This window comes from Podarcis vaucheri (genome assembly GCF_965113315.1).
Source record: "Podarcis vaucheri genome assembly, chromosome: 13".
Taxonomy (NCBI): domain Eukaryota; kingdom Metazoa; phylum Chordata; class Lepidosauria; order Squamata; family Lacertidae; genus Podarcis; species Podarcis vaucheri.
In genome coordinates this window covers 19,120,649-19,135,866 of record NC_138751.1, presented here as the reverse complement: position 1 = coordinate 19,135,866, position 15,218 = coordinate 19,120,649, and the positions used below count along the sequence as shown (strand labels likewise).

General features: G+C 47.3%; 1 protein-coding gene across 1 annotated transcript; it reads right to left on the bottom strand.

Annotated features, from left to right (window-relative positions):
• Positions 1–811: 811 nt before the first annotated feature.
• Positions 812–13,516, bottom strand: MYADM (myeloid associated differentiation marker). The gene is made up of 2 exons (XM_082197072.1): positions 13,326–13,516; positions 812–3,885 (listed from the first exon to the last, which is right to left on the bottom strand). Exon 2 carries the CDS (start codon positions 3,872–3,874, stop codon positions 2,969–2,971), a length of 906 nt encoding a protein of 301 aa, XP_082053198.1. The 5' UTR covers positions 3,875–3,885; positions 13,326–13,516; the 3' UTR covers positions 812–2,968.
• Positions 13,517–15,218: the final 1,702 nt, after the last annotated feature.

Here is a 15,218-nt window from a genome sequence, read left to right as displayed (position 1 = left end):
ACCTTGAGGACCCCACGCTAAGAGCAACGAAATGCAAAAGATGAAACGGCTCCTATAGAAGAGGACATTTCGGCAGGTAAGTGTAGCTGGTCACAATAATAATAATTTATTTACACCCCACCCATCTGGCTGGGTTTCCCCAGGGACTCTGGGTGGTTTCCAACAAAAGATTAAAAATACATTAAAACATCAGTCATTAAAAACTTCCCTAAACAGGGCTGCCCTCAGATGTCTTCTAAAAGTCAGATAGTTTATTTCCTTGACATCTGATGGGAAGGCCCTCTGTTTGGTTCCCTGTAACCTCACTTCTCACAGGCAGGGAACTGCCAGAAGGCCCTCGGAGCTGGACCTCAGCGTCCGGGCTGAACGATGGGGTGGGGGTGGAGGTGCTCCTTCAGGTATACTGGGCCGAGGCCGTTTAGGGCTTTAAAGGTGAGCTTTGAATTGTGCTCAGAAATGTACTGGGAGCCAATGTTTGTAAAGGTGGAGTGGGTTTAGGAAAATCCATACCAGATAAAATCTCTTAGCTTAGCCTGCCTCACAGAGTTGTTGTGAAGTTGAAAAGGGGAGGAGAACCATGTAAGGCAATCCTGTGAGGTGGAGGGAGTGACTGGTCCATGGTCTCCCATTGAGCTTCATGGCCAAGGGAGGATTTGAACCCTGGTCTCCAAGGTGCCTGTTCAAACACTCTAACAACACAGGCTTCACCATATAACTCTGAAGACAGACCCACCCCAGTTGCTCCAACTCTAAATGTCTGAATGTATTGTGAGCTTCTTTGCAGACACAAAAGAAAGAGGAATCACCACTGTTTATTATATCATTGCTCCTTTATTTTATACACATATATTTACTTGCATTTTTTTTTAAAAAAAAACCCACACATTCACAAACAAGAGCACCGCAGTTAGGGTGAAAATGGAGCAGGGAGAGCCTATATTTCTGTCTCTATGCTATATGACATCTAGAAGTATAAAAAAGGCAAATTATGAAAATAATATTGTAAATTCATTTCTTTTAAGTACATGAAACTAAACTCTAGTGCTGAGCAGAAAGGAAGAGAACGTTGTTGTCTTTTTAGGCTGCAGGATGTGTCCCCTGGTATATATTCTCTTTTTAAATACTGGTTCAGCAACCAAAACAGAGGCAAAATAACATATTTAACACTCCACTGAACATGTATGTTCAATTTTTCTATCCACCCCCCCCATAATAATATCTTGCTATTTTTTTCTCAGCAAGAACACTTAAAGCAGATTATTAGGCACTCAACAGAAGGCAGTTTTCAAAGAAGTGTAAAAAATAATAATTAAGCAAGCTTATTTTTCAGGAACAATATTGCCCTAAGTGTAATGTTTTGCTTTTAAGAACATTGCAGGCAAGGATTTTTAATCCTTGGGTGAATAATTAAAGGCGCTTTTACAGCGTAGATGCTGTTTTTCAGGATAGCAAATTGTTGGCTTTAAGCCCCCCAAATAGTCATTTTGCTTTCAAACTCCAAGAAAATACTGCTTATTTTGCTAAAGGCAACTAGAGGCTACTTCTGAATGCAGAGGAGTGAAGTCCCCTTTAGAGATTCAAGGCACTGTGATGGTCAACAGCTCACACACAAGCACTTTTGAGAACAGTGTGCCTTTCTGTCACCAAAAACCATCAACCAGAAGCAAGCACGTTGCCTTTAATCTCTCACCAAGCAGGATGAGTCTTTACTCCCCAGACATCAATAAAAATAAACCATAGAATAAACTCTCCATGGAGGTGGCAGAGGCAACTTTTGGAGAACTAGCCGTGCAGCCCTGCTTCTTTGCAGCTCCTGTGCGTTCTGACATAAGCCACATTCAGCAAATTGCCCCTTTGTTTCAGAGACCTCTACAAGCACATCTCAACTACCTTTCAGGCGTCTGTGTTCATTAGCAACCAACAGCCCCCAAGTGACATCTTGCAAAGTGAGACAATGCCTTTAAGGCTCATCAAAAACTTTTCTTTTTTTAAACTGCCAGGCAAATATGTTAATTAAAGGAGAGCTCTCTCAACCCTTCCTGTCTGCAAGCAGAGAGGTCTGTTCTCTCAAGGCTCCGGCACTTTTAATGCCCTCTGAGCCCCGAACCAGGATCCCCTTGCCCTTTGAAAAGAAGATACACATTTGAGTAAGCCAGGGTCCTCTCTCCCTACAAACACGCACACACACCCATGCAACCATCAGAAATGCAAACTGGCAGCCTGGACAGAGAACAGTCATGAAGGTGGAAGATTTCGTGGCTGGTGAAGGAGCATGCATGCAATGGAAAAGAAAGAGGTGTCTATGAACTGTGCAAGAAGAATGCAGGAAGGTCTTGTGTTCATATAAAAACATCTGGCCGGGGATCAACATGGGAATATTCTGGCAATCTCCTTCAATCAAGGATAATGCCCCCAGTGCAATTCCCCCCTCACAGGGATGTGCACCTCCAGTACCACCATTAGAAAACAAACAGAACCACCCTCAAAACCCTGAATATTGGAGCTCTTAGCTAGCCACACCTTGCAAATGTGCAGGGAGTGGCAAAGGACAAGCATGCAAAAAGGAAACGATGCTTGTGCAAAGGGCAAGTAATGAAGGGGGCAGAATGAGCATGGGAAACGTGAAGCGTGTGAGTTTTTGAACAGACACACTTGTGCAAACAGCGGGGGGGGGGGGAGGAGAAAAGATTGAGCATGCAACAAGTGACAAGCATAAGGCAAAACCAAAAAAGGTTAACTGGGAAGGAGGAATGTAAAAATGTGAAAAGATTAATGGGAAGAAAGAAAAATGGAAGAAAAGAGTGGAAGAGAAAAAAGCAAAAAGAGGGTGAGAGCATGGAAAAAGATGGGAAGGCAATGCTTTAAAAGATGCCTTTGCTTTCCCCTTCTGCTCCCCTTCCCCATCTCTTTACATCCTCCCTCCTTCTTGACCTTCTCTGTCCTGACTCTCGTTGCCACCAGTTGTTCTCTACCCTTGGATGAATATCAGCCGTGCGGAATACACCAGGTCAGCCACGTACACCAGGAGATTGATGGCTGTCAGGACAGCTATAGCAACAAGCTTGTCCCAATCACACATTGTGGTTGAACTGCAATAACGGGGTCGAGATGAACTGCCACCATGCTTGCTGTCGAACTTATAGATGGGCCAGATGATGGTGGCTGTCGCATACATGAGCACAGCCAAGAGTGTATAGCCACTGAGGAACTTGTTGAACGGACACGGCAGCCAGCCAGTGCATTCGCCAATGCAGAGGATGATGACCAACAGCGAGAGGATGAAACAGATGCAGTAGACAGCCATGCACCACTGGAGACCTTCTGGTCTATCGTAGGAAACCGGATCGCTGATGAAGACGAAGATGATGCAGGCAATAAAGGTCTCCACCACCTTGAGCAGCCCAGGGACGGTGGCCATGTAGCCAGTGACTTCTCCTGGTTTGGCTTTGGTTATGCCCACCTCTGTGGAGTATGCCAAGAAGGAGAGACATGAGAACACAGTGGCAGAAATGAGGTACGGACGTTCTCTGCGGGAGGGATTTTGGTTCTGAATGTAGGTGACCGGGTAGATGATGGAAGCCGAGAGGCACATCAGGGTGGCATACATGGCGAATGTGATGGGGAAGTTCTTCCAGGAAACTGGCATGCGGTGCTGGAGGCCGGCAAACTCCACTATCAAGATGACAATAGTGATGGCGAAGGAAGCGCACCATGAGAACATGCACCAGTCACCATTGCGACTATGCCACTTGTCGATGTGGACCACCAGGCTGAAGGTGACACACGTGAAGAGGACCTCCAGCAGACGGACAATGCCCAGCTGAGAGGTCAAGGCAGAGGTGTTGCCCACGGACTTTGAGCGGGTTACCGGCATCGTGCAAAGATCTAGGGGAAAGAATGCAAAACACACAATGCAAGATTACAATGGAGCAGTTCATGGCCCAGTAGTCAGGGTGATGATCTGGAAAGTATCTCATTACACTCACTGATTCACGTTGGTTCAGGGTTGGGGAACCTGTGGCCCTCCAGATGTTGCTGGCTATGGCTCCCATCACTTCCATCCCTGTCTGGATCCCTACAACATCTGGAGGGCCACTGGCTCCCCATCTCTGCCTTCGATGTTGCTGTCTCTTGGAAAGCCAGTGTGGTATAGTGGTTAGAGTGTCAGACTAGGTCCGGGGAGACTCAGGTTCAAATCCCCACTCACTGAGTAAACTTGGGCCCACAAGAGTCTAATAAAAATAAAAAACCTGGTGAGAGGACCACATGCACCATTCCTGAGCTCCTTGGAGTAAGGATAGGATATAGCTGGAATACATACCTGTCTCGTCCTGTTACCCAATCTGTGACATGTATGTTCCCAACAGTGTTACTGCCCCTCTCTCATGATAGAAACCGAGGTCACCCCCACAAAGCAGAGAGCAACAGTTTTGCTCTTGCCATGGAATAAATATTAATGAGAGATGAACACCTTTAAATAGGTGCCTAGAGTCTATCAAAATAAACAATGGCAGCTGGATATATGATGCCAGACACAAATTGTGATCCACCAATGTTTGCAGGAGATATCTGAGCTGACTTCAGAGAACCCAGATCGGTAGGAGATGTCTGGCCAGATATTGCAGGCCTCAGAACCACCACTCGCCTACAGCAAGAAAGAAGTGACCTCAATAAGGTTGAGATAGGCAACGCTTGTGGTATAAAATAATGCTGGGGGGGTTTTATCAGCATGGCTGTTACCAGGACAACAAAACTGTTTAGCAATGCATGAGCAATGAGGAAGCAGATGTGGGGGAAGAGTGCAAGGGGACTACCAAAAGGCGTGCCCTCTCACATCCGGAGCATCACCACAGGAAGTGCAACAGGAAGCACCTCAAAGAGGTAGTCGCTCTTGCTGCACGGTCTTATCGTTTCCATCGTTGTGCTGTCTGTGCCAATTCTGCTGGCGTGTTTGGAAGTTAGCAGCAATCGCAACAGGGGTCAGCAGTGCACAGGCATGGCGAGGCTTGCAGAGGCTGGGCACAGCCACTTAGCCAAGCTTCTCTCTCTCATAAACACTGGTCTACCCAGAAGCCACCTCAAATTCACCTCATGGGGTTAAACCACAGAGCCTAGGACTTGCCGATCAGAAGGTTGGCGGTTCGAATCTCCTTAACGGGGTGAGCTCCTGTTGCTCGGTCCCTGCTCCTGCCAACCTAGCAGTTCAAAAGCACCTCAAAGTGCAAGTAGATAAATAGGTACCGCTCCGGCGTTTCCATGCGCTGCTCTGGTTCACCAGAAGTGGCTTAGTCATGCTGGCCACATGGAAGCTGTACGCCGGCTCCCTCAGCCAATAAAGCGAGATGAGCACCGCAACCCCAAAATCGTTCGCGACTGGACCTAATGGTCAGGGGTCCCTTTACCTTTAACCTTTTACCCAGAAGCCACCTCAAATTTATTAATTGGGTGTATTTGTCTTTTAGGGTACTAACCCTTCCAAGGCGGCTAGCAAAGAGTCCATAAAAATGGTGTAACAAAATACTTAGACCTTTAAAACTACCAAAACCGGCAGCAGTTAGGGCCAACATAAAAGCAAATGTGGAAAAAAGGTTGAAGAATTCCCCCGCCGCCGCCCCAAATCCAGTTAAAAGCTGCCAATGAGGGGACTTAGAAATGGGCAGCATACAAAGCTGCCTTCTTTGGGTCCATCTGGCTGAATATTCCACTGACTGAGTATTCCACTGACTGGCAGAGGCTCTTCAGGGTTCTCCCAGTCCTACCTGGAGATGCAAGGGATTCAACCTGGAACCCTCCTACCTGCAAATGAGATGCTCCACCACTGACTTAAGACACTTCCCCAGGCAGGAATTCAAGCATACACCCTCAAAATAATGTAAGAGTTTTAATCATCCTGTTCTCCTACTCCCAATCTGCATGGTTAAAGAGCATGCCTTTCCCACCATCTGGCTTTCAACTGACTTTCTAATCTCCCTTAGTGATTGTGTGCTATTAGGAGAGGGGCTTGCCTTCAGCAATGCGTTTGTTGGGGGTCCCAAGACTACTCCAGAACCCATTGCGCCAACAGCACTGCCCTTTAGACGACTGGTGTGGTGCCACAGTTAAAATGCTGGCCTAAGATCAGTGAGACCCAGCTTAAAATCCTCACTCATCCAAGAAGTACACTAAAGTACCGTAACACTTGGCAAGTCATAGTCCTGCAGTCAACAGGGTTGTTGTGAAGGATAAAGGGGGGGGGAGGACCACATGCCTAATCCTGAACTCTCTCAGAGGAAGGACAGGTTTAAAACCACTGCATTTTCAAGTCCCCCAAAACGATTTTGGAAAAATGGTCAGATACTGGAGAGCAAGGTGTGTGTGTGTGTGTGTGTGTGTGGTTTTACTTTTGCATGGGGGGGGGATACATTTGCTTCACTGAATTCACACTTCCCCCAAACAAATATACAAACCAGAGCACAGCTATCTTTCGAAATTCATGTTTCTCTTAATTTTGCAACGCCGTTCCAAAAATAACCATATAAAAAGGAAAGCATACAAAGATTAAGTTAGAGGAAAATGTACAGAAATTGCTTATATCAATGAAAACAATATGCAAAAAAATGCCTGTTTGGGTAAAATACCATACAAAAACACTCACAACAGATGTGTATACGTAAATCTTTGCATGTCTCTTGAAAAAAGTACATGCTGATGTGAAAGCATGGCAAACTGTACTTGAATTATAAACATGAAAAGTGGGGCGATGTATTTTTTTAAAAAAACAAAACCCAGAATCTTTATAGACCACAGACATGTTGTTAGAGAGCGAGATAACTCTTATTTATTTTTAAACTACTTCAATGTTAAGTTCTCCTGAAGACAAAACAAGACGATGGGGAGAGCCAAGGTTGCATCTCCTGAGTTTGTTTGAAAAATAGCTAATGCAGCCACAGGATATGAAGATAATTTGGATCATGACTGCAATGCAGAGGAAGGAGGATTCTGTAGTCTCCCCTCGTCTCTCGTGGGGCTAAGCATACAGGTATCCCACTTGGTACCTCAGCCTGTTTCAGTTAAGTCTAGCTACAAAGGACTTGGGAGAAGTTCTTCCTAAATTTTAGGGATCAAACATAAGCTTAGTGAAATGGGAACAAAACACATAGAACGTTACCATAGGGATATGTTTTAAGGGATAAGAATTTATTTTCCTTCTCCCTTGGAAGAAGAAAAAAGGCTATAAAGTAGCCTGGCATCAACACCAGTATCCTTTAGGCGCCAGGCAGAAAGATTATTATGTACCCAGGCATTTGAAATGTTAGCATTAGTCCCTTTTGAGGTTTTCTCCCCTGGCTTCCTGCTCTTTCGCCTGTTTTCATTATTATTGAATTGCTCAGCTTTTAGATTTTGCACATCATCCTGAAATCTACCATGGCAAAGGGTGGCATATAAATGTTTTAAAATAAATGAGCACAAATAAATAATATACATAAACATAAACAAATAATAAATTAGCATCAAAAAGGTGCGGGGTGTGTGGCTAATCCAGCCTTTGCCACTGAGGGCATCCCATGTGGTCCTTAACCACTAAGAGCAGTGTTATGCAGGCATAACCAGGTATCCTGCTTTACAGAAGACGTCCTCTCTGTCTGGTTTAAAGATAAAGAAAGAAAGAAAGATGTATAAAAATAGAATAAATGCAATGCAATAAATAAATGCAATGCAAAAATTCATTTCTTTTTAAAAAAATCAACAGTGAGCATCTGGACAGCAGACTGAACAGGACACAGAGGAGCTCAACCTGGCCACAGTGTTTCCCACTAGGGCAAGACATCTCTCAGACCAGCCTACCTCACAGAGATGTGGGGAGGATGCAATTGGAAAGTGGGGGGGGGGAGAAACCGTGCACACCACCTTAAGCTCCTAGGGCAGGGGTCGGCAACCTTTAAGACAAAAAGAGCCACTTGGACCCGTTTCCGAAGAAAAAAAAACTGGGAGTCGCAAAACTTGTCATTAAAAAAAATAACCTTTTTTTGTCACTTTTTAATTATTCCTTTGTTTGACCCCTCAGAATTACTCCTCCTCATAGAAATAAACGTTAAATTAACAAGTTACCTTTTTGTGTGTGTGTGTGTGTTCTTCACTCCCCTTCAAAACAGTGACCAGCGTACATGCCCCCTTTCAATGCAGTGACCAGCGTACATGCCCCCTTTCAATGTAGCGGGCGGGAAGGTGATGTTGGGACGGTGCATGACTAACGCACGCACCACCCCCATGCGACATCACAGCCAGTACAGCGCCCGCCACAGTGGGGAGTGTCGGGGCGCACAATGCGCCTCCTCCCCTCGCTAGTATCCGCCCCGGAGCCGCGGCAAAGATGTAAAAGAGCCACATGCGGCTCCGGAGCCGCGGGCTGCAGACCTCTGTCCTAGGAGGAAAGCTGGGATATCAATGTTTTGTAACAAGATGTACAAATCAGTAAATAGTCTATACAGTGGTACCTTGGGTTAAGTACTTAATTCATTCCGGAGGTCCGTTCTTAACCTGAAACTGTTCTTAACCTGAAGCACCACTTTAGCTAATGAGGCCTCCCGCTGCCGCCACGTCGCTGCTGCACGATTTCTGTTCTCATCCTGGAGCAAAATTCTTAACCGGAGGTACTATTTCTGGGTTAGCGGAGTCTGTAACCTGAAGCGTCTGTAACCTGAAGTGTATGTAACCCGAGGTAGCACTGTATATGCAAATCTTATGCAAACCTGCTCCATTTCCTTTTATCCCATTTTTAGCGATGCATTTCTTTTCATTTCCTCTTTTTTGGCAACGCAAAAAGTGGTCAGTCCTAACTGTGACTTCCAAACAACTGGGCGAGAGCAGATGGGAATTCCTAGGGGAGGAGGGTCTGGAAAAGCATCTCAGCTGGGTTAAAATTAGGTTAGAGGCCGTTGGGAGCAACATTCTCTCTCTGTGTGTCTGTCAGACAAAGGCTGAACTGCTCTTGGCCTTTCATCAGGGGAAGACACTTCCCCATCTGGATTTCCTGCAAAGGCCCAGGCATGGCCAGCAGGCAGAGATATTTGCCTGGAGGTGGGGGGTGGGGAGGTGGGAGCCATTTGCACTGTTATCCATATAAGGCCAGGAGAAAATCTCGCTTTACCCAAAGTTGGACATTTGGTTTCAATCATGCGCTGCTTCCCAGCTGGAAGGGAGGGGGGAATGCTCTGGCTGGGCTCACAGCCATCTCCTCTGTCTTCCTTCTGGGCCATCTCTCAAAAAATCACAATTCCCTTCCCTCCCTTTTAGAAGCGGAGGACAGTTCCCCCCACTACCACCACCCCGCCTCCATCAGCAGCTACAACTTCCTTTCCTTGTTTGTGTTTTGGAGGCCAGAGTCCCTTTAGCCAAGATGCTGGTTTGGGTGGGCGAAGAGGTGGAAGGGAGGAATGGCAGAAAGAGAAGGGAAGCAGCTGTGGAAGGAGAGAGGCGACAATAAAAAGGCGTTTCAAACCTTGCCTGGCATGTCGCAAGAACCTCTTCTGAGCTACCTACCCTCTTCGCATTTGGGACACTGATTGGGCAAAGGGGTAATCAAAGCAGTTGTGCAAGTCGTGCCACAAAAGTAGGGTTGCCCAGTAAAATCTAACCAGCCTGCCCAGACAAATGCAGCTATGTCAGTTATTTGGGGGAAGAGACCAAAGTGGGGGCCAGGGAATTAAGAGAGAGAACCAGTTTCTGTGACGCTTTCCTGCCCGGTTTTCCAGCAGTAATGCACAGGTCCAGTTTATACATAAGAGCAGAATCAAGGGGGGTGGGGACCAGTGGCGTAGCGTGGGGGTGCAGGGGGGGCCGGCCGCACCGGGTGCAACATCTGGGGGTTAGGGTTAGGGGGCACGAATCCACGGGTTAGGGGGCGCAAATTACTTGCCTTGCCCCGGGTGCTGACAACCCACGCTACGCCACTGGTGGGGACCTTTCTTGGACAGTGCCACTTCAGGCTGCAAGGAAGGACCTGCGACTGCCACACACGTCCCTGGATTCCTTGCATTTAGAAAACTAGTGCCTCGTGGAGAGTTTAACCCTAGCAGGCTGGTTTCCTGTATGCAGAGGGCCATTTTCCCCCTCCAAAGCAGCAGCCTAAGATGTTACTCCCTACCTGCAACCTGAAAAAGTAGACTCCATATTATTCCCCCGTGCATATGAACTGAGCGACTATACAATCCCAAATTATTCCAAGAGCATTATCAAAATCCACCACTACAGCTTTCAAGGCTTTAAAGAGGGAAGAGAGCCCAGAGCTCTTTACATTATCATCGCATGGACAACAGGGAGTGGCTAACCTTTTTTTTATGCTGAAGGCTGCATCGCCTTCTTGCAATGTTTCTGGGGGTTGCATGTCACTGGCAGCCGTGCTCAAAGAGCGGGCATAGGCAGCTCATGCCCATCACACACTGAGTCCCCCCCATCAGCTGATTTATGAGGCTAAAAATACTAAAGCACCTCAGCAGAGCTGTGGAAGGCTCTTCCAAGAACAAGAACCGGATTATAATCTCCATTTGGCAAATGTGAGGCAGCCGAGAGGGCAGCAGGTTACTTAAGGCTGCCCTCAAAACCCATGAAAGAAGGGGTGTTTTCAAGCAGGGTTGAGGAGCCTCTCTCAGCCGAGGGCCACACTGTTGCAAGGAGAGGCTCCCTGGGGCCGCATCCCAGTGATGGGTGTGGTCAGAAAAAGGGATGTGATACTCAGGGATGTGAAAAACACATCTCAAGACAGGCAAAAAAGCATTTGAGGAGGACTGGTGTGGAGTGTAGCCTGAGGAGAAAGGTGTGGCCTCAAGAGAGCCTTGAGGACCAGACTGAGAAGACTTGAGGGCATGGGCGTGGTCAGAATTTATGTTGGGGGGAGGGCAGAACCTCAGTTAGTTAAGTATTTTTATTGATTTACTTGATTCAGGGGGCAGCTGCTCCCCCTGGCTATGGCCATGCTTGAGGGCCACATTTCACCCTTATGCCTGAAGCTCCCCACCCCCAATTTAAGGCAAAACTTCACATGATCCATTATCTATATGCAATGAAGCATGATGTAACCTCTCACAGCTCTTTAATGCTACTAAAAAGGCTCTCTGAAGAAATGGCTCTGCGGTTCCAGTAAGTGACACAGATCATTATCAAGAAAGTATTAGCTAACTCTTAGCTAGAAACCTTGAGCATACAAGGAGGAAATGCCCAAGGTAGGGAACTAAACATGTGGCAGAAGGACAGACACCCCCCCACACACCCACACACTCCTGCCCACTTCAGATAAGGAGGCTGGGAAATGGTCAAGCTGTAGGAGAGGTGCCACCCAAGGACAATAAAGAGCTAGGTCTTCATGACCAGATTGTCCAGAAAAACTCAAATCCCGTGAGCAGGATGAGAGTATAATGGGAAGACAAGGTTGGGAGTTTGGGATTCTCTGGACAAGGCATCTCATGAGGTGAAAGAGATCAAGAGGGTATGGGATGGGGGGTGATTCGAGGTTTGCATAAATAAGGCTCTCTGGGAACCTCTCCTTTTTAAGTACTAAAAGCCGTTTCATCCTATAACTTTCCAAACATGATAATTTATTGATCAGCAAATCAAGACACCGGATTTGAAAAAGGAATCTTTCCATGCAACTGGAGGAGAATGGAAGAAAACCAAAGGTTAATATTTTAAAAAGTTAGTTCCAAAATCTGTCCGTCCAGGCGTTTTTCTTTTGCACTAAAGCGTGTAAGTGGAGCTACAGGTCTTCAGTCCGTGCCACAAGTAGCTAGCAACAGCATCCACTGGCTAGAAAAGTCACTGTGCATTAAAACAGCCTGCAGGCTTTTGTGAAGTCTCCTTTACAAAAATGCATTGCATACTCCGAGGCACGTTTTCTCACACTGCAAAGCATGCAGTACTGTCACAAATGCACACCACACATGTATTCCCCCCAAAATGGCACATGCTATCAATCGAGGGAAATCAGCCATCCTGCTGTACGCATCATGCATGACATATGCAGCACACAGACGCTGTGAAACATGACTTCCATCTTGAGAAATGCAAACACTCCCATTGTGGCCGCACCCCATGGACAAACCTGGGAATTATAGAGACGTCTCTGATACAGTTTGTGCAGAAACAAGCCCCACTGCAACCAATGGGGTTTGCTTTTGAGTATTCGGGATTGCAACCTCTCAGGGATAATTTCCTGCATGCGTTCCAGAGAGACAACCATGGTTCTCTTTGGTTTCTTCCCTTGCTAATAATAGACTAAAAGCCTTCTGGCAACAAAGGTGGACAAACTACCCCAGAAGGAGCATGGCAAATCCCCCACCAGAGCTACTGACCCTCCCCTTCTTCATGGACTTGAGTATATTTATTTGCCAGGCTTCTTCCTTTAATGGTTTATTTTATTTTGCCCCTGAAGTGTTTCTGGTGCGAATTACGTTTCACTGTCAGAGCCCTGTGGCACCTTAAAAGTCTTGTTGTTGTTCTTACCGATAGTCACACCTTCCAGAACACACCCAGGCCAACATGCCCTGCCCTGGCATCCCTACACACAAACAGCTGCCAAAATTAGGTTCACAAGGCATTCCATTGTTTCTATTATTGCTACTATTTTTAAGGGAATGAGGAAGTGGAATCAGAGGTATCAATCAAATCCCATTAAGTTCCAAGTCGGCCACACCTACCCCTCAAAACTAACCAAACACTATATATAAGGGTCTGGTGACTTCTGTTTCAGTGTATCTGAAGAAGTGTGCATGCACACAAAAGCTCATACCAATAACAAATTTAGTTGGTCTCTAAGGTGCTACTGGAAGGAATTTTTGTTTGTTTGTTTCAACAAACAGTAAGTGGATCACTTAAAAAAAATATCAAGAGGGAGAGGTGTTATTGGCATGGTGTGGTGCCCCAAAAATGGTGATGCACAAAAAGTTCATAAACAGAGCAGCATCCTAAGGAAATCTCACGGCGGTCACGCCCTTTTCCCAAGTTGGCAGAAGCTGGAATACACACCATTCCTCGGGAAATCCAGTAAGCTCCCATCCACCCACTCCCCACAATATCCTGGCTCCCAGCGCTTCTTGGGTTTAACTTCCCGCGGACTTTCCTAATGAACCAGGAATCCGGGCGGGTTCCCTGATTCTTCCCCCCCCCCTCCTAGTTTTAACCCTCTGGAACCTCCTTTCGCCTCCCCAACTCTCTCTCTCTTCACTGTATCCTTCCCTTTCTCCTACAGAGAACCCAGGAATTCTGGCTCGAACCCCTTCGCCCGCAGCGCAGCAGCGCGCCTCCCTCCCTCCCTCCAGCACCCAAGACTTGACTTTCCTGAAGAAGCGACTTACTTCCAGAGCGGGGTGGAGAGTGCACGTCTGGAAGGAAGCCTGAAGGTAGGGTAGTGGGCACGCACGTTGCAGCAACCGAGGCTGGGAGAAGATGCTCTGGTCTGATCACGGGAAAACGGCGAGGCGAGGGACTCGTGGCTGGGACAGAAGGAGAGAGGGGTGGGGCGAGTCCCCCACCCCACCCCACACACATCCAGGCAGGCAAGAGGTTGGGAGAGGGTGGGCCGTGGGCGGAGACAGGGAGGTAGTAGAGGAGGCGGGGGCGGCGAGGAGGAGAAGGCGGGCGAGGTCGAGGGGAGAAGACCCGGGAAGGCGGAGAGTGGACTTTGTGTTATTGCTGTTGCCGGGAGCCAAAAAGTACACAACGATACACACACCCGCAAGGAGGGTCCCCCGTCCCCCCCCCCCCGCTGACTCAGACAGAAACGATTCACGGTTCTCAACCCGGCTACTCATTACTCAAAGCGGCCAGCCAGATGCGTGCAAGACGCTGGTGCAGCAGCAGCAGCAGCAGGGCCTGCAGGCTCGTTGCGCGCCCGGCGCTCAAAGCAACAGGCGTTTTGCAGGCACGCTGCGCTTAGCCATGCAGGTTCCATTTATCCCGCGCTGTCGAGAGATCCAGCCCTCGCTGCATTTTGCTTTACTCTTTAATCACGTGGCAGTGAGTTCCGTAAGCCAACTGGGCACACGAGAGATGGCATTTCCCTGCTTTCCTCCCCCCCCACTTTTTTTTTTTAAACGTGTCCTGAGCCTCTGCCTTTAACACCGGAATGATTTAGCCGGCGGCGAAAGCCCCCGACACCCAGCACGCCGTGGAGACAGAAGTACTGAGAGGAAACTTCGTCTGCCAGATCCAGGTGTGCGAAAGGCTGGATCAGACCGCTGGGGACCCCTCACCGCGCTACAATTCCCATCACCTTTAAACCACAGTTTCCAGGATTCCTTCTGGGGCGTGTGCGCTTTAAATGCAGGGTGCATGAATAGCCCAAATATCTACCTTGCCTATAAACAGATGCTTCTAAAACACACCCAAGGTCAGGAAAGCATAAGGCAGTAGCCCCTTCCCCTTTGCATCCACACCCGTTGCCAAAACTGCTTCTCTGCTGAGGCAGACTGAGAGATCGGTGTGATGGGGTCTGTGTGGAGAGGGTAACAACGTTCAGATTTTTGGGCATTGAATTACAAGAGGACCTGTCCTGGAGTGTCAACACAAGGGGGCTTGTGAAGAAGGCGCAGCAGAGACTGTACTTTTTGAGAATTCTAAGGAAAAACCATCTTCCGCAGAAACTGCTGCTTGCCTTCTATCACTGTGCCATTGAGAGCGTGCTCACTTATGGCTTATGTGTGTGGTACGGAAGCTGTACTACCCAGGACAAGTTGGGGTTGTGCAGAGTTGTTAAGGCAGCAGAGAGCATTGTTGGCTGCCCACTCTCCACCTTGGAGCAGATTTATGCCACAAGGTGCCATAGGAAGGCACTGGACATAGTAAAAGATCCATCGCATCCTGGTCACTGTCTCTTCGAGCTCCTGCCGTCGGGACGGAGATACAGGACGATGAAGACAAGAACGAGCCGTCTTAAGAACAGCTTCTTCTCCAGAGCGATCTCGGCCCTGAATGGGAAGCCTGGACTTTGAAAGTCAATCAATCAATCAATCAATCAATCAATTTCTTTATTCGACCGATAGTCAGAATTGACTTTGAAAGTCATCTAATCTTCCTTGCTGTATTATACTGTATTGTTTTAATTAGTGTTTTTATAGTTGTTTTGATTTTGTGTGGAGTGCCCTACCTGGGTGGATGGAGCAGCCAAGTAATTTCATTGTCCCCGAGAGGGGGCAATGACAATAAAGATATTATTATTATTATTATTATTATTATTATTATTATTATTA

Excerpts from the sequence above, each read along its gene's own strand:
- MYADM (XM_082197072.1), bottom strand. The coding sequence starts at position 3,874 with ATGCCGGTAACCCGCTCAAAGTCCGTGGGCAACACCTCTGCCTTGACC.